Genomic DNA, 15,011 nt, shown 5'->3' on the forward strand with positions numbered 1-15,011 from the left:
GGTGCCCATCAACAAGCAAATGGATAGAGAAGCTGTGATATATTCACACAATGGAATACTACGCTGTATTGAAATATAAGGAACTCATGCTATATTATTCAAAATGGGTGACCCTGGAGGATATTATGCTGAGTGAAATATCTCAGTCGCAAAAGGACAAATATTGCATGGTGCCACTGCTATAAAATGGGACTGCTATCAGGGTTGGGGTAAGACTGAGAAAAACTGGATAAATTGTGTATACTGCACTGAAACAGTATGTACGATGTATGATAGGGTATTATGGTTATCACAAGAGTCCACAATTAAAGTTGCATAGTGGAATGTACTTGGGGCAGTGGGAGGAGTGTGGAGAGATTGTGTACCAGGGAGAGAGTGTTTATTTTACTTTTCAAAGAGAGGAGCCAACTGGGGGCGGGGAAGAGGGCTGGGCGGGGAGAGAAATGCAGCAATGAATGAATGGAATCCAAAATCTCTGTAAATGTTCACTAAAATTATTTTTTAAAATATTAAAATAAAAAAATATGGTAGGGGGAAAAAAAGGCACTGTCTCTGTGCCTTTCTTTCTGTAAACACATGTCATTTCAATAACATCAAGCAAGACTCTTGAAGATATTGTCAAAAACTTAACTCAGCACATATTATACCAGCAACATACATAACTGAATTAATGTAATAACAATATGAACAACTATGAGACCAAGCAGACATCCAAGGTCAAGCATGACAACTACAAGCCGACCACTATCTCACTGACAGTGACAATGAAACAACTTAGGAAAAGCACGCTGAATTCAGAAACATCACAATGTGAAAAACTTGACTCAGAAACATTTAATACCCATAATCCTTTATATTACATAGCAATGAAGCTATTTAAATAAATTATTTTTTGCAAAACCAAAATTTGTTACTTTAATAATCAAATCATAATTTGGTGAAAAGAAATTAATACAATGACCTAAGAGTTGTCATTAAAAAAGAAAAATCAAATTGTCTTGTTATCACTATATAAAAAAAACCCAGAATTTCTTACCTGAATAATGATAAGGAGACATATTCCAGCACCCATTTCGGCAGGATCCCCGTACATGCCCGTCATGACATACACAATCGCTTGCCCAATGGTAATAATCATACCAAATACTGACAAAAATTAGGGAAATAAAGGAGTACATGCTTAATGGAGTAAAACCAAAGCTAAAAAAGAGACTATAGAAAAATGTCTTTACACTTGAGTGTTATACTGTTTTAAGATCTATCTGTAAGGATCCTAAGGAAACATGGCACAGTGAGTCAACTAATAGGCTGCTAACTGAAAGGATGGTAGTTCAAGCCTACCAGGGGCTCTTAAGAGACAGACAAAGCAGTCTGTTCCTAACGATTCTGCAGGCTCAGAAACCCTTCGAGTCTATTCTACCCTGTTCTACAAGTTCCCATGAGTCAGAAGCCACTCCACGGCTATTCGGTTTTTTTATAGGATCAAAGTAACAAAACAACTCAAAAGATTAGATAGGAAACATACAGGCCAATGAATTTATTATGTTAACAGGAGGAAAAACTCCAAAAAGAAAAGTAAAAAGTGGTTCTACATCTCAAGTAATGAATCAGTGTCACTAAATTGTATGAACAGAAACTTTCAAATTTCAAAATTTCAAACCCAAAACATTCTACTATTAAATTCTAACAACAACAAAAAAACTGAAACTGGGGGACAAAAATGTCTTTATCATAAACATTCTCAAATTTGGAAAGAACTCTGCTATTGTACACAATTTAATGCTCACATTTCTGAGCTCCATTGAACAGTGCTCTATCTTTTGGTGTATCTCCAACTTCAATGATTTTGGCTCCAGCTAACAACTGCATGATCAAACCAGATGTTACAATTGGTGAGATACCCAATTCCATTAAAGTTCCTATAAAGGAAGGAGAAAGAAAAAAGCAAGAATTATTTTTTACTATGCACAGTAATCGCTACTATATAATTATTATGTACAGAATAATTTTTTAAATAATCTGTTACTAACCACATCAATTGTAACTTCTCCTTAAATTTTAGGAAGCATATTGTCCTTCCTTAATCATGAATTTCTAAAAAAGGTATTATTTAATAACATTACCTTGCAACAACACACTAAGCAAATATGTGTATAAATCCCATAAAATGTCAATTTCTATAAACACTAAATTTTAAATGTTAAAGAATTTTTGAAGCATATTAGCTAAGATTTCTGTTGTTGTTGTTATGTGCCGTCAAGTCGTTTGCGACTCATAGCGACCCTATGTACAACAGCCCTAAACCGTGCTCTATCCTAAGATTTCTATCCAAATAATTAATAGAAATAACACCAGGCATTTTTTGTTTTAATGCAAAATTTTTAAAAAAATTATACATTAAACCCAAAATTATCATACTAATTCATTTTTTATTTGAAGAACATTGCAACTTTTTAATTTTTTACTTAAAAAGCAATCTACATACAATCCCAGAGGCTCACGGTTCGAGTCCACCAGATGCTCTGCCGGGAAAGGAGGGACAATCTCCCCCTGTACCAGTCAGATCTGATTTGACGGTACACTCACACAAAAAAAATAATAATTTTTTTAAAAAATCAATCTAAAACAATATAGAAGAGTTAATGTGAAAAGCTGTCAGGACATAAAGGATAGTAAACAAAAAAAAAAAAAAAAAACCTTAAAAATTAGAAAACAGCTCTCTACGAAGATGGTGCCAAAAGCCAAGAAGGAAGCCCCTGCCCCTCCCAAAACTGAAGCCAAAGCAAAGGCATTGAAGGCCAAGAAGGCAGTCCTGAAGGGCGTCCACAGCCAAAAAAAAAGATCCGCACGTCACCCACCTTCCGGCGGCCTAAGACGCTGAGACTCCGACGGCAACCCAAATACCCCTGGAAGAGTGCTCCCAGGAGAAACAAGCTTGACCACTATGACATCATCAAATTTCCCCTGACCACTGAGTCAGCTATGAAGAAGATAGAAGATAACAACACACTTGTGTTCATTGTGGATGTCAAGGCCAATAAGCACCAACAAGCTGTAAAGAAGCTCTATGACATTGATGTGGCTAAGGTCAACACTTTGATTAGGCCTGATGGAGAGAAGGCCTATGTTCGACTTGCTCCTGATTATGATGCTTTGGATGTTGCCAACAAAATTGGGATCATCTAAACTGAGTGCAGCGGGCTAATTCTAAATGTAAATTCTATATAAAATTGGTGAACTCTTTTCACCTCTTTGAAAAACAATGACAGGATCTAGGTGGGAATTGCACTATATTTGTAGATCACTTTATCTTATTGCCATTTCACAATGTTAAGTCTTTTATTTATGTAGGTCCCTTTGGTTTTCTTGTACTAATGTTTCCTAGTTTTGCTTAGGTCTTCTTATATTTACTAATAGGCTTTCTGTGAGCAAACTGTTAAAAAAATTCTTGTCTCCTATTTTGCAATTTCCATCAAATGCACATTATTTCATTTTTAAAATTATACTAGTTTATTTACAAAATCCTAATACATTGTTTTTCATACAAGATTCTTCCAATTTCCCTCACACCCCCCATAAAACTGTACAACCCCATAATTAAACCCCCACCCACCCTCTGCTTCCACCCACTCTCACCTTGGATCCTTATTTTCTTTCTACAATAATGGTTTTATACAGTATTTGTCCATGCGGGAGTGAGTTAGTTCACTCAGCATAATGCTCTCCAGTTCCTCCCAAGTTAGGCAATAATTTACAAGATCATTGTTTCTGTGTGTTGCATAGTACTGCATTGTGTAAATGGACCATAATTTCTCAATCCATTTGATTGAGTTGGACACTTGAGCTACTTCCGTGTTCTTGTGATGGTGAGTAATGATGAACGTTGGTGTACAAGTCTCCATTTGAGCCTCAGTTCTTATTTTCTTGGGGTATATTCAAAGCAATGGAATAGCAGAGTCACATGGAATGTTTATGTTCAGCTTTTTGAAGAAGCACCAAACTGCCTTTCAGAGTGATTGTACCATTTTACAATTCCATCAACAATGTTTCTATCAACAAGAGTTTCTATCTCACCACACCCTCTCCAAAATTTATTACTTGCTGTCCTTTTAAACTTTGCCACTGTTACTGGAGTGAGATGGTATCTCATTGTACTTTTTTCTCTTACTGCCAGTGATTTGGAGTATTTCTTCATGTGTCTGTTGACCATTTGAGTATCTTTTCTCTGTGAAAATTCTTTCCATGTTTTTGCCCATTTTGTAATTGGGTTATCAATCTTATTCTTGTACATTCTTTTTTTTTTCATAGTATAAACCCAGCAAAGCTCTTAGGAATACTTCATTTTTCTTCATTCTTCTTCTGATTACTCCTAATTAATGTGATTTGTCCTCTGTTTTGCAACTTGGTCTTCCACTGTTTTAGGCCTAACCCTATGTCTATCCAATGAGTTATCCATTTCTGAAACTACAGATTTTTAGTTGCTATATTTGTATAGTTTCTATCTGTAGTTGTGTTCCTGCATTGTTTTCCTGAATTCTAGAATTTTGTCTATTTTTACCTTGGGGATTTTTTGTTTGGGTTTTTTTCCCCTCATCTTGGGTGTTTTTAATAGTATCCTGTATTTCTTTCTTGATCTCTTGTAGGATCTTAAACAAAAGTCTTGAATTCTTTATCAAGTAATTCTATCACTCTTTCCACCTCAAGCAGATTATACGGCATTTTATTTTGGCCACTTGCTTATTTCTGTTTTTGAGGTTTTTTTTTTAAATTATTTTTGTGTGTGTCAAATCAGATCTGACTGGTACAGGAGGAGATTGTCCCTCCTTCCCCGGCAGAGCATCTGGTGGGTTTGAACCGTGCGCCTCTGGGATTGTAGTTGCAGTTCCTTGCCACTAGGCCACCAGAGCTCCCCTAACTTGCTTCTTTCTGTGCTCTGATAATATCTGCAGCTTCTGAGGCTCTAAGCTATTTTATGTACTGATTACAAATATGCACTGCTTAATGTATATGATGTGTTCTGTAAAATAAACTGTTAGATGATTTGGACATTACACAAACACGACTGTTATAGTGTGTTGTTTCTGTGTTTCATCAAGTCAGAACCAACTCATAGCTGACCCTCTAGCAGGTTTTCAGGGGCAATTAACTGCAAACATTTGTCTTTCCTAAGCCACTCACTTGTGGTACCACAAGTTACAGCAGCATCGGATGACTAAAACAAAGGTATGAGGAGGGATACAATGTGTAGAAGCATGCACTACTCACCACTCATTAGGTCAGGAGAGTGGGAAGCTAAAACATGAATGTGCAAGAGCATGGGCTTGGCCATTCACTGGGTCAGACATGCGAGAGGCCAATGGATCCACACTTCTGTGCCTCTCCTTTCTTACCTTGTGATTATGTACACCCTGAATCCACTTTCTCCTTCACTGAGGCTCAGGTGACTAAACATGATGTGCTAGCTCTAGATGCATTTCCCTGTGGTTTCCTGGTTATAAATCTATACAATTCTTGTGCTTTACTCCAAGAGAGGGTCCACTGATGGCTGCCTTGTAATTTCTTTAGAGTCACTTATATTTGATTTCTTCCAACATCGGTGGTCTCTTTGCAATTGTTTTGTGTTCCTCATCTGTGTGCTTGTTTCAGTCAGTCTTAAATGGTCATGCTGCTCTGTGCAAACAGGCAAGTCATTGTCAGTCCACAAATCTATTCCCACTGGTCTAATTCTACTTTTGTTTCAATCAGTGCTCTGGTTATTTTATCTCTCTTTGGTACTCTGAGAAGAATGGGAATTCCAGAACACTTGATCATGCTAATACGAAACTTACACTTGAACCAAGAGGCAGTTGTCAGAACAGAGCAAGGAAACACTGCATGGTTCAAAACTGGGAAGGGCATATGTCAGGGATGCGTCCTATCTCCATACCTTTCCAACCTGTATGCAGAACAGATTATCCAGGAGGCTGGGCTCTATGAGGAGAAATGTGTGGTCAAGATTGGTGGAAGATCTATCAATAATCTGCGTTATGCAGATGACACAACCCTGCTTGCTGAAACTGAGGAGGACCTGAAGCACTTGCTGCAGAGGGTCAAGGACTGCAGCCTACAACATGGATTGAGGCTCAATGTCAAGAAGACAAAGATTCTCACCACTGGACCAACTGGCAGCATCAGGATGGATGGTGAAGAGATTGAGATTGTTCACAGCTTTAGTTTGCTTGGCTCCACAGTCAACACTCTTGGCACCAGTAGCCAGGAAATTAAAAGACGTATTGCCATGGGAAAGTGCGCCTGATACAGGCCATGGTCTTTGCTATCACTTGTTATGCATCAGAGAGTTGGACAGTGACTAAGGAGGCTAGAAGGAGAATTGATGCCTTTGAGCTATGGTGCTGGAGAAGAGTATCGAGGGTACCGTGGGCTGCTAGGAAAACAAACAGATTCATCCTGAAAAGGGTTAAACCGGACGGCTCCTTGGAGGCAAAGATTCTGAGCCTCCATCTAACATATTTTGGACAAGTTGTAAGGAGAAACCGGTCCTTGGAGAGGGACATCATGCTTGGGAGGGTGGATGGACAGCGCAGGACAGGAAGGCTCTCTCTGAGGTGGACTGATTTAGTGACTGGGGTAATCGTGATGAGTGTATCTGAGCGGTGCAACTGGCACAGGACAGAGCAGAGTTTAGGGCTGTTGTACATAGGGCAAGCGACTCGACAGCACATGACAACAACAACATTTTAATAAAGATTTACAGTGATTAATAAACACAAGCACTTTCCCTTCCCTTATACACAAAGAGCTTCATAATCCACCCTCTTCTCTTTTCTTAGCGTAATTTATCAGCACCCTCTCCCAAAATTCTATCTGGCCGACTGGAAGAGATCTATATGTGCTCCCATTAAAAAGTGTGTGGCTAACTCTGAGAAGAATGGGAATCCCAGATCATCTGATTGTGCTTATGCGAAACCTATACTTGGACCAAGAGGCAGTCATCAGAACAGAGTAAGGAAACATTTCATGGTTCAAAACTGAGAAGGGTGTACTCTAGGGATGTGTTTTATCTCCAAATCTTTTCAATTTTTATACAGAACAGATCATCCTGGAGGTTGGGCTATATGAGGAGGAATGTAACATCAGGATTGGAGGAAGACTCATCAAACAACCTGCAGATGACACAACCTTGCTTGCTGAAACTGAGCAGGTACTTACTGCAGAAGGTCAAGGACTGCAGCCTTCAATATGAATTGAAGCTCAACATCAATAAAACAAAGATTCTCACCACTGGGCTGACTGGAAGCATCATTATGGATGGTGAAGAGATTGGGATTGTTAATAGTTTTAGTTTACTTGGCTCCCCAATTAACACTCTTGATACCAGCAACCAGGAAATCAAAAGATGAACTGAATTGGGAAAGTCTGCTGTCAGGGACCTGTCCAGAGTACTAAAGAGCAACAATGTCAGTCTTGAGATTGTGGTGAGCCTGCTCCAGGTTTTCAATTGCTTGCTATGCATCAGAGAGCTGGACAGTGACTAGGGATAACAGAAAGAGAATTGATGCCTTTGAGCTGTGGTACTGGAGAAGAACGTTGAATATATCATAGACTGCTAGAAGAACAAATAGGTTCATTCTAGATTGGGTAAAATCAGGCTGCTCCTTGGAGGCAAGGATTCTGAAGCTTCATCTGACATATTTGGGGTGTGCTGCAAGGAGGTCCTTGGAGAGGGACATCATGCTTAGAAGTATGGAGGGACAGAGGAAGAAAGCAAGACCACTGATGAGATGGACTGATTCAGTGACTGGGGTAATCGGGGTACATGTGTCAAAGACAGTAAAGTTGGCACAGGACAGAGCAGGCTTCTGGGCTATTGTACATACGGTCGCTATGAGTCGCAAACAACTCAACAGCACATAACAGTAACATCTCCTAAATTTATCAGACTACATCATGCTATTATTATGCATTTCTGCTTTAGCTCAAGCTTTCCTCTACTTGGGATGTAATTTCTCCTAACATTGTACAAAATGAATTTAAACTCAAAGTGCTATTCAAGCATTTCTCTGATACAGTAAGTTAGGATTTCTTAATGACCAGGGGGAATACAAGATTCTAAAAGTAAACATGATCCCTAAGAGAGTTAAGAACTGTACCTCTAGACAATGCCAATCACTTCATTCTCTGGATTACCTTTATACTCTGTACATACTTTGACAATACATGCACTATCATAAAAATTATTTACATGTTGGCCTCTTTCTGGTATTATATCTCTTGTTATTTCCTCCCCTTCACTGCACATACTGAAAAAGTTCATAAATCAACTTTTCATTTTTTTTTTTATGTCAGAAGTAGTATGGAAGCAAAATTAATCTCTGTTAAATGTAGTTGTTGTGTACCACTGAGACAGAGTTGACCCTCCAGTGGGTTTTCAGAGGTTGTTAATCACACAGGTGGAGGTTAACTATCATTCTCCCATGGAGCAGCTGATGGCCTCAAACCGTGTGCCTTTGGGATTGCAGTGCAGCTTTTTGCCAGTAGGCCATCAGAGCTCTCTTATGCTTCAGATAAAGGCCAAAAAAAGCTTACCTCTGTTGGATGCCAGAATAACTCTCATCCAGTAGAATGGATCTGCAGAATCTGATGACATGATTCCAAAGAGTGGTATCTATAATATCACATAAAATTCTTTATTAAAATACTTCTAATAATTTTATAACACACTTATTTAATGTTTGGAAAACTAAAGAGGTTAAATAAAAAAAAAAACCAACCCAAATTTCATGTTCTAGAACAAAAATAATATCTTTGGTTCTTTGGTGAAAGTAACAACAAAATTATTAATACATTTCACTATTAAGTACTCCCAGCAATAGATTATAAGAAAAAAATATCAATGTATTTTATCATGCATTATCTAACCACAGAATAATTTTCACTCTAAGTACAAAAGATCGCAAAAACACACTCTTAAATATAAAACCAAAGGTAATATATGCAACAGAAAATTATGTAATTATTAAAAATCATGTTTATGAACTTGCAATATTATGAGAAAGTTCTTGTATTATAATATCATCTATAAAATAGTGGTTCTACAGTGGAGTTTATTTTGACCCTAAGGAACATCTAGTAAAGTCTGTTGGAGGCACTTAGATGTCACAACTTGGGGGAAGGCTACTATTGGAACCCAAAAGGGAGAGGTTAGGGATACTGCTACAAATCCTACAAAACACAAGATGATTCCCAGCAAGACTATGTCAACAGTGTCTCTGAGAAAGCAAATTACCATCAAGTTGGTTCCAACTAAAAGCCACACTCCATCAGGTTTCCAAAGCAATAAATCTTTACCGGTAGAGATTCACAAAATTTTACAAAGTAAAGGACCAACCTTCTATAATTATACATAGAAAATAAAATTAGAAATTAATTGTTGTTAAAATCTTGAACAAATTGGTGGTGAGATTATGGTTGATTTTTTTATTCTATTCTGTACTTAGCAAATTTCCCATAAAGAACACATAATACGTTTTTTAATTAGTGAAGAAAAAACTGATTTCCTATTGCATGACCTGAATACAGGATGAGATTGTATTCCTCCCTTATGTGACAAAAGAAAACAGATTTTCTCAAATTTACTTACCTATTTCTACAACTCTGCTAGAAATTGGAAACAACTATTTTGTCTTTGGGTGTCTAAATTTTTAGATAGGTAGGTAGGTAGCAAAACTGGTCACACACGAAGCATGGATACAGCAAAGAACAAGAACCACATGATCCTATCAACTGATGCAGAAAAGGCCTTTGATAAAATCCAATACCTTTCCTGATGAAAACACTCAACAATTAGGAATAAAGGGGAAATTCCTCAACACAGTGAAAAGTATATACACAAAACCAAGAGTCAACATCTAACTCAATGAATGGAGAGAGATTAAAGGCATTTCCTTTGAGAAGAGGAACTAGGCAAGAATGCCTATTCTCAACTCTTCCATTCAATATTGTATTGGAAATCTTAAAAATAGCAGTAAGACAAGAACAGTAAATAAGAGGTATCCAACTTGGAAAAGAAGAGGCAAATGATATCTATTTGCAGATGATATGGTAGTATACTTAGAAAATCCTAAAGACTCAGCAAGAAAACTACTAGACATAGTCAATCAATTCAGCAAAGTGACAGGATACAAAAATCAACATAAAAAAAAACTTAATTTCCTACAGTGACAAACAAAATACAGAAATCGAGCTAAGAAAAACAATACTCATCACAGTAGCTAAACACAAGATTATATACGTGGGAGTAAATCTAACTAGAAACACAAAAGAGCTATTAAAAGAAAATTACAAAACATCACTACAAGAAACAAAGAGAGACTGGAGAAATGGAAGAATATACCATGCTCATGCATAGACTCAGTATCGTGAAAATGATAATCTACATGAAATAATAAATACATGATAATCTAAATGAAATCTACAAATTCAATAAAATGCTAAGAGATTCAAGTTCCATTCGTCAGTGAGATGGGAAAGGCAAATTCCAAATTCATCTGGAATGGAAAGAGACCCCACATAAGTAAAGCACTCCTGAAAAAGAGAAGAAGGTATCGCACTTCCTGTGCTCAAATCCCACTAAAGCCATGGTGGTCAAGACAGCATGGTACTAGTACAGTGACAGACACACAGATCAATGAAATAGAATTAAGAACCTAGAAATCAACTCATCTATGTGGTGCTGGAGAATAGTGTTGAATATACCGTGGATAGGAAAAACAGGTTTGTTCTGGGGAGGATGATGCCGGGGTGCTCCTTGGAGTCAAAGATTCTGAAGCTTCGTCTGACATACTTTGGGCATGTTGCAAGGAGGTCCCTGGAGAGGGACATTATGTTTGGGGAAAGTAGAGCAACAGCACAGGAGAGGAAAACCCTCGATTAGTGGGATCGATTCTGTGATTGGGGTGGTGGGAGTGAGTGTGTTGGAGATGGTGAGGGTGGCACAGGTAAGAGCAGGGTTTAGGGCTCTTGTACACAGGGTCGCTATGAGTTGCAAGTAACTCAATGGCACATAACAATAACAACATGATCTATGGTCAATTAAGATCACTTTGAAAAGGACATAAAATCAGTTAAGTGGGGAAACAAAATCCTCTTTAACAAATGGTGCTGGCAAAATTGGAAAGCTATCAGTGGAAAATTCAAGCAAGACCCAAACTTCACACCATACACAAAAACCAACTCAGAGTGGATCAAGAATTTAGGAGTAAAATCCAGGACTATAAACTTCATCAGAAAAAAACTTGGAAGAACCCTACAAGCCATAATCCACAATATGAACAGTCTTTCAGGTATCTTCAAACACCTATAACCAGGAGAGAAATAGATAAATGGGACGTTCTAAAAATAAAATCCCTATACCCATCAAAAAACTCATCCAACAAAGTAAAAAGGAAAGTCACAGACTGGGAAAAAATATTTGGTAATGACATATCTGGTAAGGCACTCTAAAATTTACAGAATACTCCAGCATCTCAACAAGAAAAAGGTAAACAACCCAATTGCAAAATGGGCTCAGGATATGAATAGACACTTCACCAAAGAAGACATTCAGATGGAAAACAAACACATGAAGAAATGTTCAAACTCCTTAGCTGTCAGAGAAATGTAAATAAAAACAACTATGAAGTTCTCACTTCAGTAACAATAGCAAAATTTAGCAGAGAAGAAAACAACAAATGCTGGCAAGGTTGTAGAGAGATTTGAACCCTTATTCATTGCTGAAGGGAGTATAAAACAGTACAATCACTTTGGAAGGCAGTATGGTGCCTTCTCAAAAAGTTGGAAATAGAAATATCATTTGACCTAGCAGTTCCACCACTTGGAATATACCATAAAAAATCCAGAGATGCCACTCAAACACATACACCCATGTTTACTGCTGCATTCTTCACATCAGCAAAGAGATGGAAGCAACAAAGCAACACAAGTGCCCATCAACAAATAAAAGAACAAAAAGCTATGTATATTCATTCACACAAGAGAATGCTACACAGCACTGAAAAACAACAGCTGCCTTGCATGTGCTCACCAAGTTGTGCCAAGAAATCTGGAGGACAACTACTTGGCCAACTGATTGGAAGAGATCCATATTTATTCCTATTTCAAAAAAAGGTGACCCAACAGAGTGTGAAAATTATTGAACAATATCATTAATATCACACACTAGCAAAATCCTGCTGAAGATTATCCAGAAAAGACTTGAACAGTGCATTGACAGAGAACTACCAGAAATACAGAAGGGGTGGTGGCACAATGTCAGATGCATCCTGGCAGAGAGCAGAGTACCAGAAAAATGTATCTATCTGTGTTTCATTGACTATGCAAAGGTATTTGACTGTGGATCACAACAAATCGTGGCTAACCTTGAGGAAAATGGGAATTCAGAACACTTGATCGTGCTTATATGAAACCTATACTTGGACCAGGAAGCAGTCCTCAGAACAGAACAAGGAAACACTGCATGGCTCAAAATAAGGAAAGGAGTGTGTCAGGGATGCATCCTGTCCCCATACCTTTTCAATCTGTATGCAGAACAGATCATTTGAGAGGCAGGGCTTTATGAGGAGAAGTGTGGTATCAAGATTGGAGAAAGACTCATTAACAACCTATGATATGTAGATGACACAATCTTATTTGCTGAACGAAATTGAAGAAGACCTGAAGCACTTGCTGCAAAAAAGGTCAAGCAAGGACTGTAGTCTTTAATATGGATTGAAGCTCAATAAAGAAGACAAAGATTCTCACCACTGGGCCAACTGGCTGCACCATGATGGATGGAGAAGAGATTGAGGTTGTTAGCAATTACAGCTTGCTCAGACCCACAATCAACACTCTTAACACCAGCAGTCAGGAAATCAAAAGACAAACTGCATTGGGAAAATCTGCTGTCATGGACGTCTCCAGAGTGCTGAAGAGCAACGATGTCAGTCTAGATCAAAGGTGCACCTATGGTCTTCCCAATTACTTATTATGCTTCAGAGAGATGGACAATGACTTCGGATGACAGAAGAAGAATAGATGCCTTCGAGTTGTAGTGCTGGAAAAGAGTCTTGAACATACCATGGACTGCCAAGAAAACAAATAGGTCTGTCTTGGAGAGGATGAAATGAAACCAAGTCTCTCCTTGGAGGCTAGGATTTTGAAGTTCTGCCTCACTTATTTTAGGCATGTGGCCAGGAGAGATTGGTCCTTGGAAGGGAGGATGGAAAGTGCAGAAGAGGAAGACCCCAGATGAGATGGATTGATATACTAACTGATACAATAGGGGTTGGTGTGTCAGAATTAGTGAGACTGGCTCAGGACAGGGAAGAGTTCAGAGCTGCTGTACATAGGGACACCATGCATCGCAGGCAACTCAACAAACAATAACATTCTATGACAGGTTTGGAGGCAGGAGTGGCATCCACTTCCTAAACAACATGCCTCCGGAAACTCTATGAACTTTGATAAATGTCAATAGTTGTAGAGGGGCTTCAAGCCTTTTGTTCACAGGGTCATTATGATTCATGCTCAACTCGAAGGCAAACAACAACATAAAACATTGCACAACATAGGTGACCCTTGGGGATATTACGCTGAAATATATTATGAGTGAAATATTTCAAAAGAGGACGAATACTTCATAGCACCATTGTTATAAAACAGAACTGACATGGGGGTTGGGAGAAAACTAAGAAAAAGGGAGATAAATAATGAATACTGCATTGGAACAGATGAAGGAAAGAACTGTTTAAAAGAAACATATGATTAGGCATTATATGTACAACAACAGCCCAGAATAAGAAAAGAGAACTGGGGTGGGGGGTAGAGATAACTGTGCAACAATGAACAATATTACCAAGAAAAAAGTGAACTGGGGGAGGGAGAAGGGAAGGAAAAAGTGTAAAATGTGCAACTATGAATGCATGAAAATCTAACTCTTCTATAAACTTAAAAATCACAAAATAAAAAAATTATTTAAAAAATTAAAGTATGGTTAAACCCTGTAACTGCAGATTCTCTTCAGCCAAAATGGGACAGTAAGGAAATTAACTTATTAATACTACAGGATAGTCTACAGCAAAATATTCTCCAAGTAGAAAAGTTACTAACCATTCAAATTGTTTTCCTTAATTAAATATTCTGTTGGGCACTGAACAAAGTCAACCCATCTCCTCTAAATAATGTATATTCCCTTTCCTGTAGTCAAAAGGATTCTAAAAATGTTTCTAATTTTCCTGCTCTTAATAAATTCCACACCACAGGATCATGAGCAACAATAGATAGCATTAAGAGGTATTTTCTAATGTATCAGCTTTAAAGTATTACAAATGTTATACTTTATATTATATGTAATAATTAGTTTCAACTTGACAAAATACAGCACTTTGAAGAAACAAAACATTCCATAATTTAATAGAAATACTGAATTAATCAGGTAGAAAAAGAGAATATTAAATATTAAAGGTAGAGATTTCCAAAAAAAAAAAAAAAGGTAGAGATTTCCAAAAGCAGTGGGAACTGAAAATCAAACAAAATATTCCCAGGTTAACACAGCAAGTTAAAGTATCATTATATTTCCCACCTTTCCCACATAACGAAGCCTTGGTGGCATAGCACACTGTGTGCTGGACTGTTAATCCTGTTAACCCAAACAAAAGTTTGGTGGTTCAAATCCATCAGCCACTCCATGGGAACAGTAAACTCATTTTTAAGAAAAATGTAAAATAGCTAATAAAAAATGAGAAAAATAGAAGGGGAGAATCATAAAGTAAGCAAATATAATTTCAAACATAGGTCATAATGGAAGTTAAAAACAAGCACAAAACAAAATTTAAGGAGTAAAAAGATTCATTGAATAGTTGTTCCTCACCACCACACCAGGATGTCAAGAGAATACTCAGAATCTAAAATAACATTCCAAATCTAACAGAAGTAAATTTCCTAGACATCCTTCTCTTTTCCCTCTTTTGTATATG

General features: G+C 37.6%; 1 protein-coding gene across 2 annotated transcripts in view; it reads right to left on the bottom strand.

The window, feature by feature from the left end:
* Nucleotides 1-15,011, bottom strand: part of SEC61A2 (Sec61 alpha 2 subunit (S. cerevisiae)) — a 41,729-nt gene that overhangs the window by 9,748 nt on the left and 16,970 nt on the right. For both annotated transcript variants that reach the window (XM_006891839.1, XM_006891840.1), the window contains 3 exons: nt 8,587-8,665; nt 1,788-1,919; nt 1,037-1,146 (listed from right to left, as the gene is read on the bottom strand). In XM_006891839.1, the coding sequence (XP_006891901.1) occupies nt 1,037-1,146; nt 1,788-1,919; nt 8,587-8,665 (321 nt within the window). The remainder of the gene's footprint in view (nt 1-1,036; nt 1,147-1,787; nt 1,920-8,586; nt 8,666-15,011) is intronic.

Source organism: Elephantulus edwardii, unplaced genomic scaffold (assembly GCF_000299155.1).
Source record: "Elephantulus edwardii isolate Elephantulus edwardi_28Jun2011 unplaced genomic scaffold, EleEdw1.0 scaffold00105, whole genome shotgun sequence".
Taxonomy (NCBI): Eukaryota; Metazoa; Chordata; class Mammalia; order Macroscelidea; family Macroscelididae; genus Elephantulus; species Elephantulus edwardii.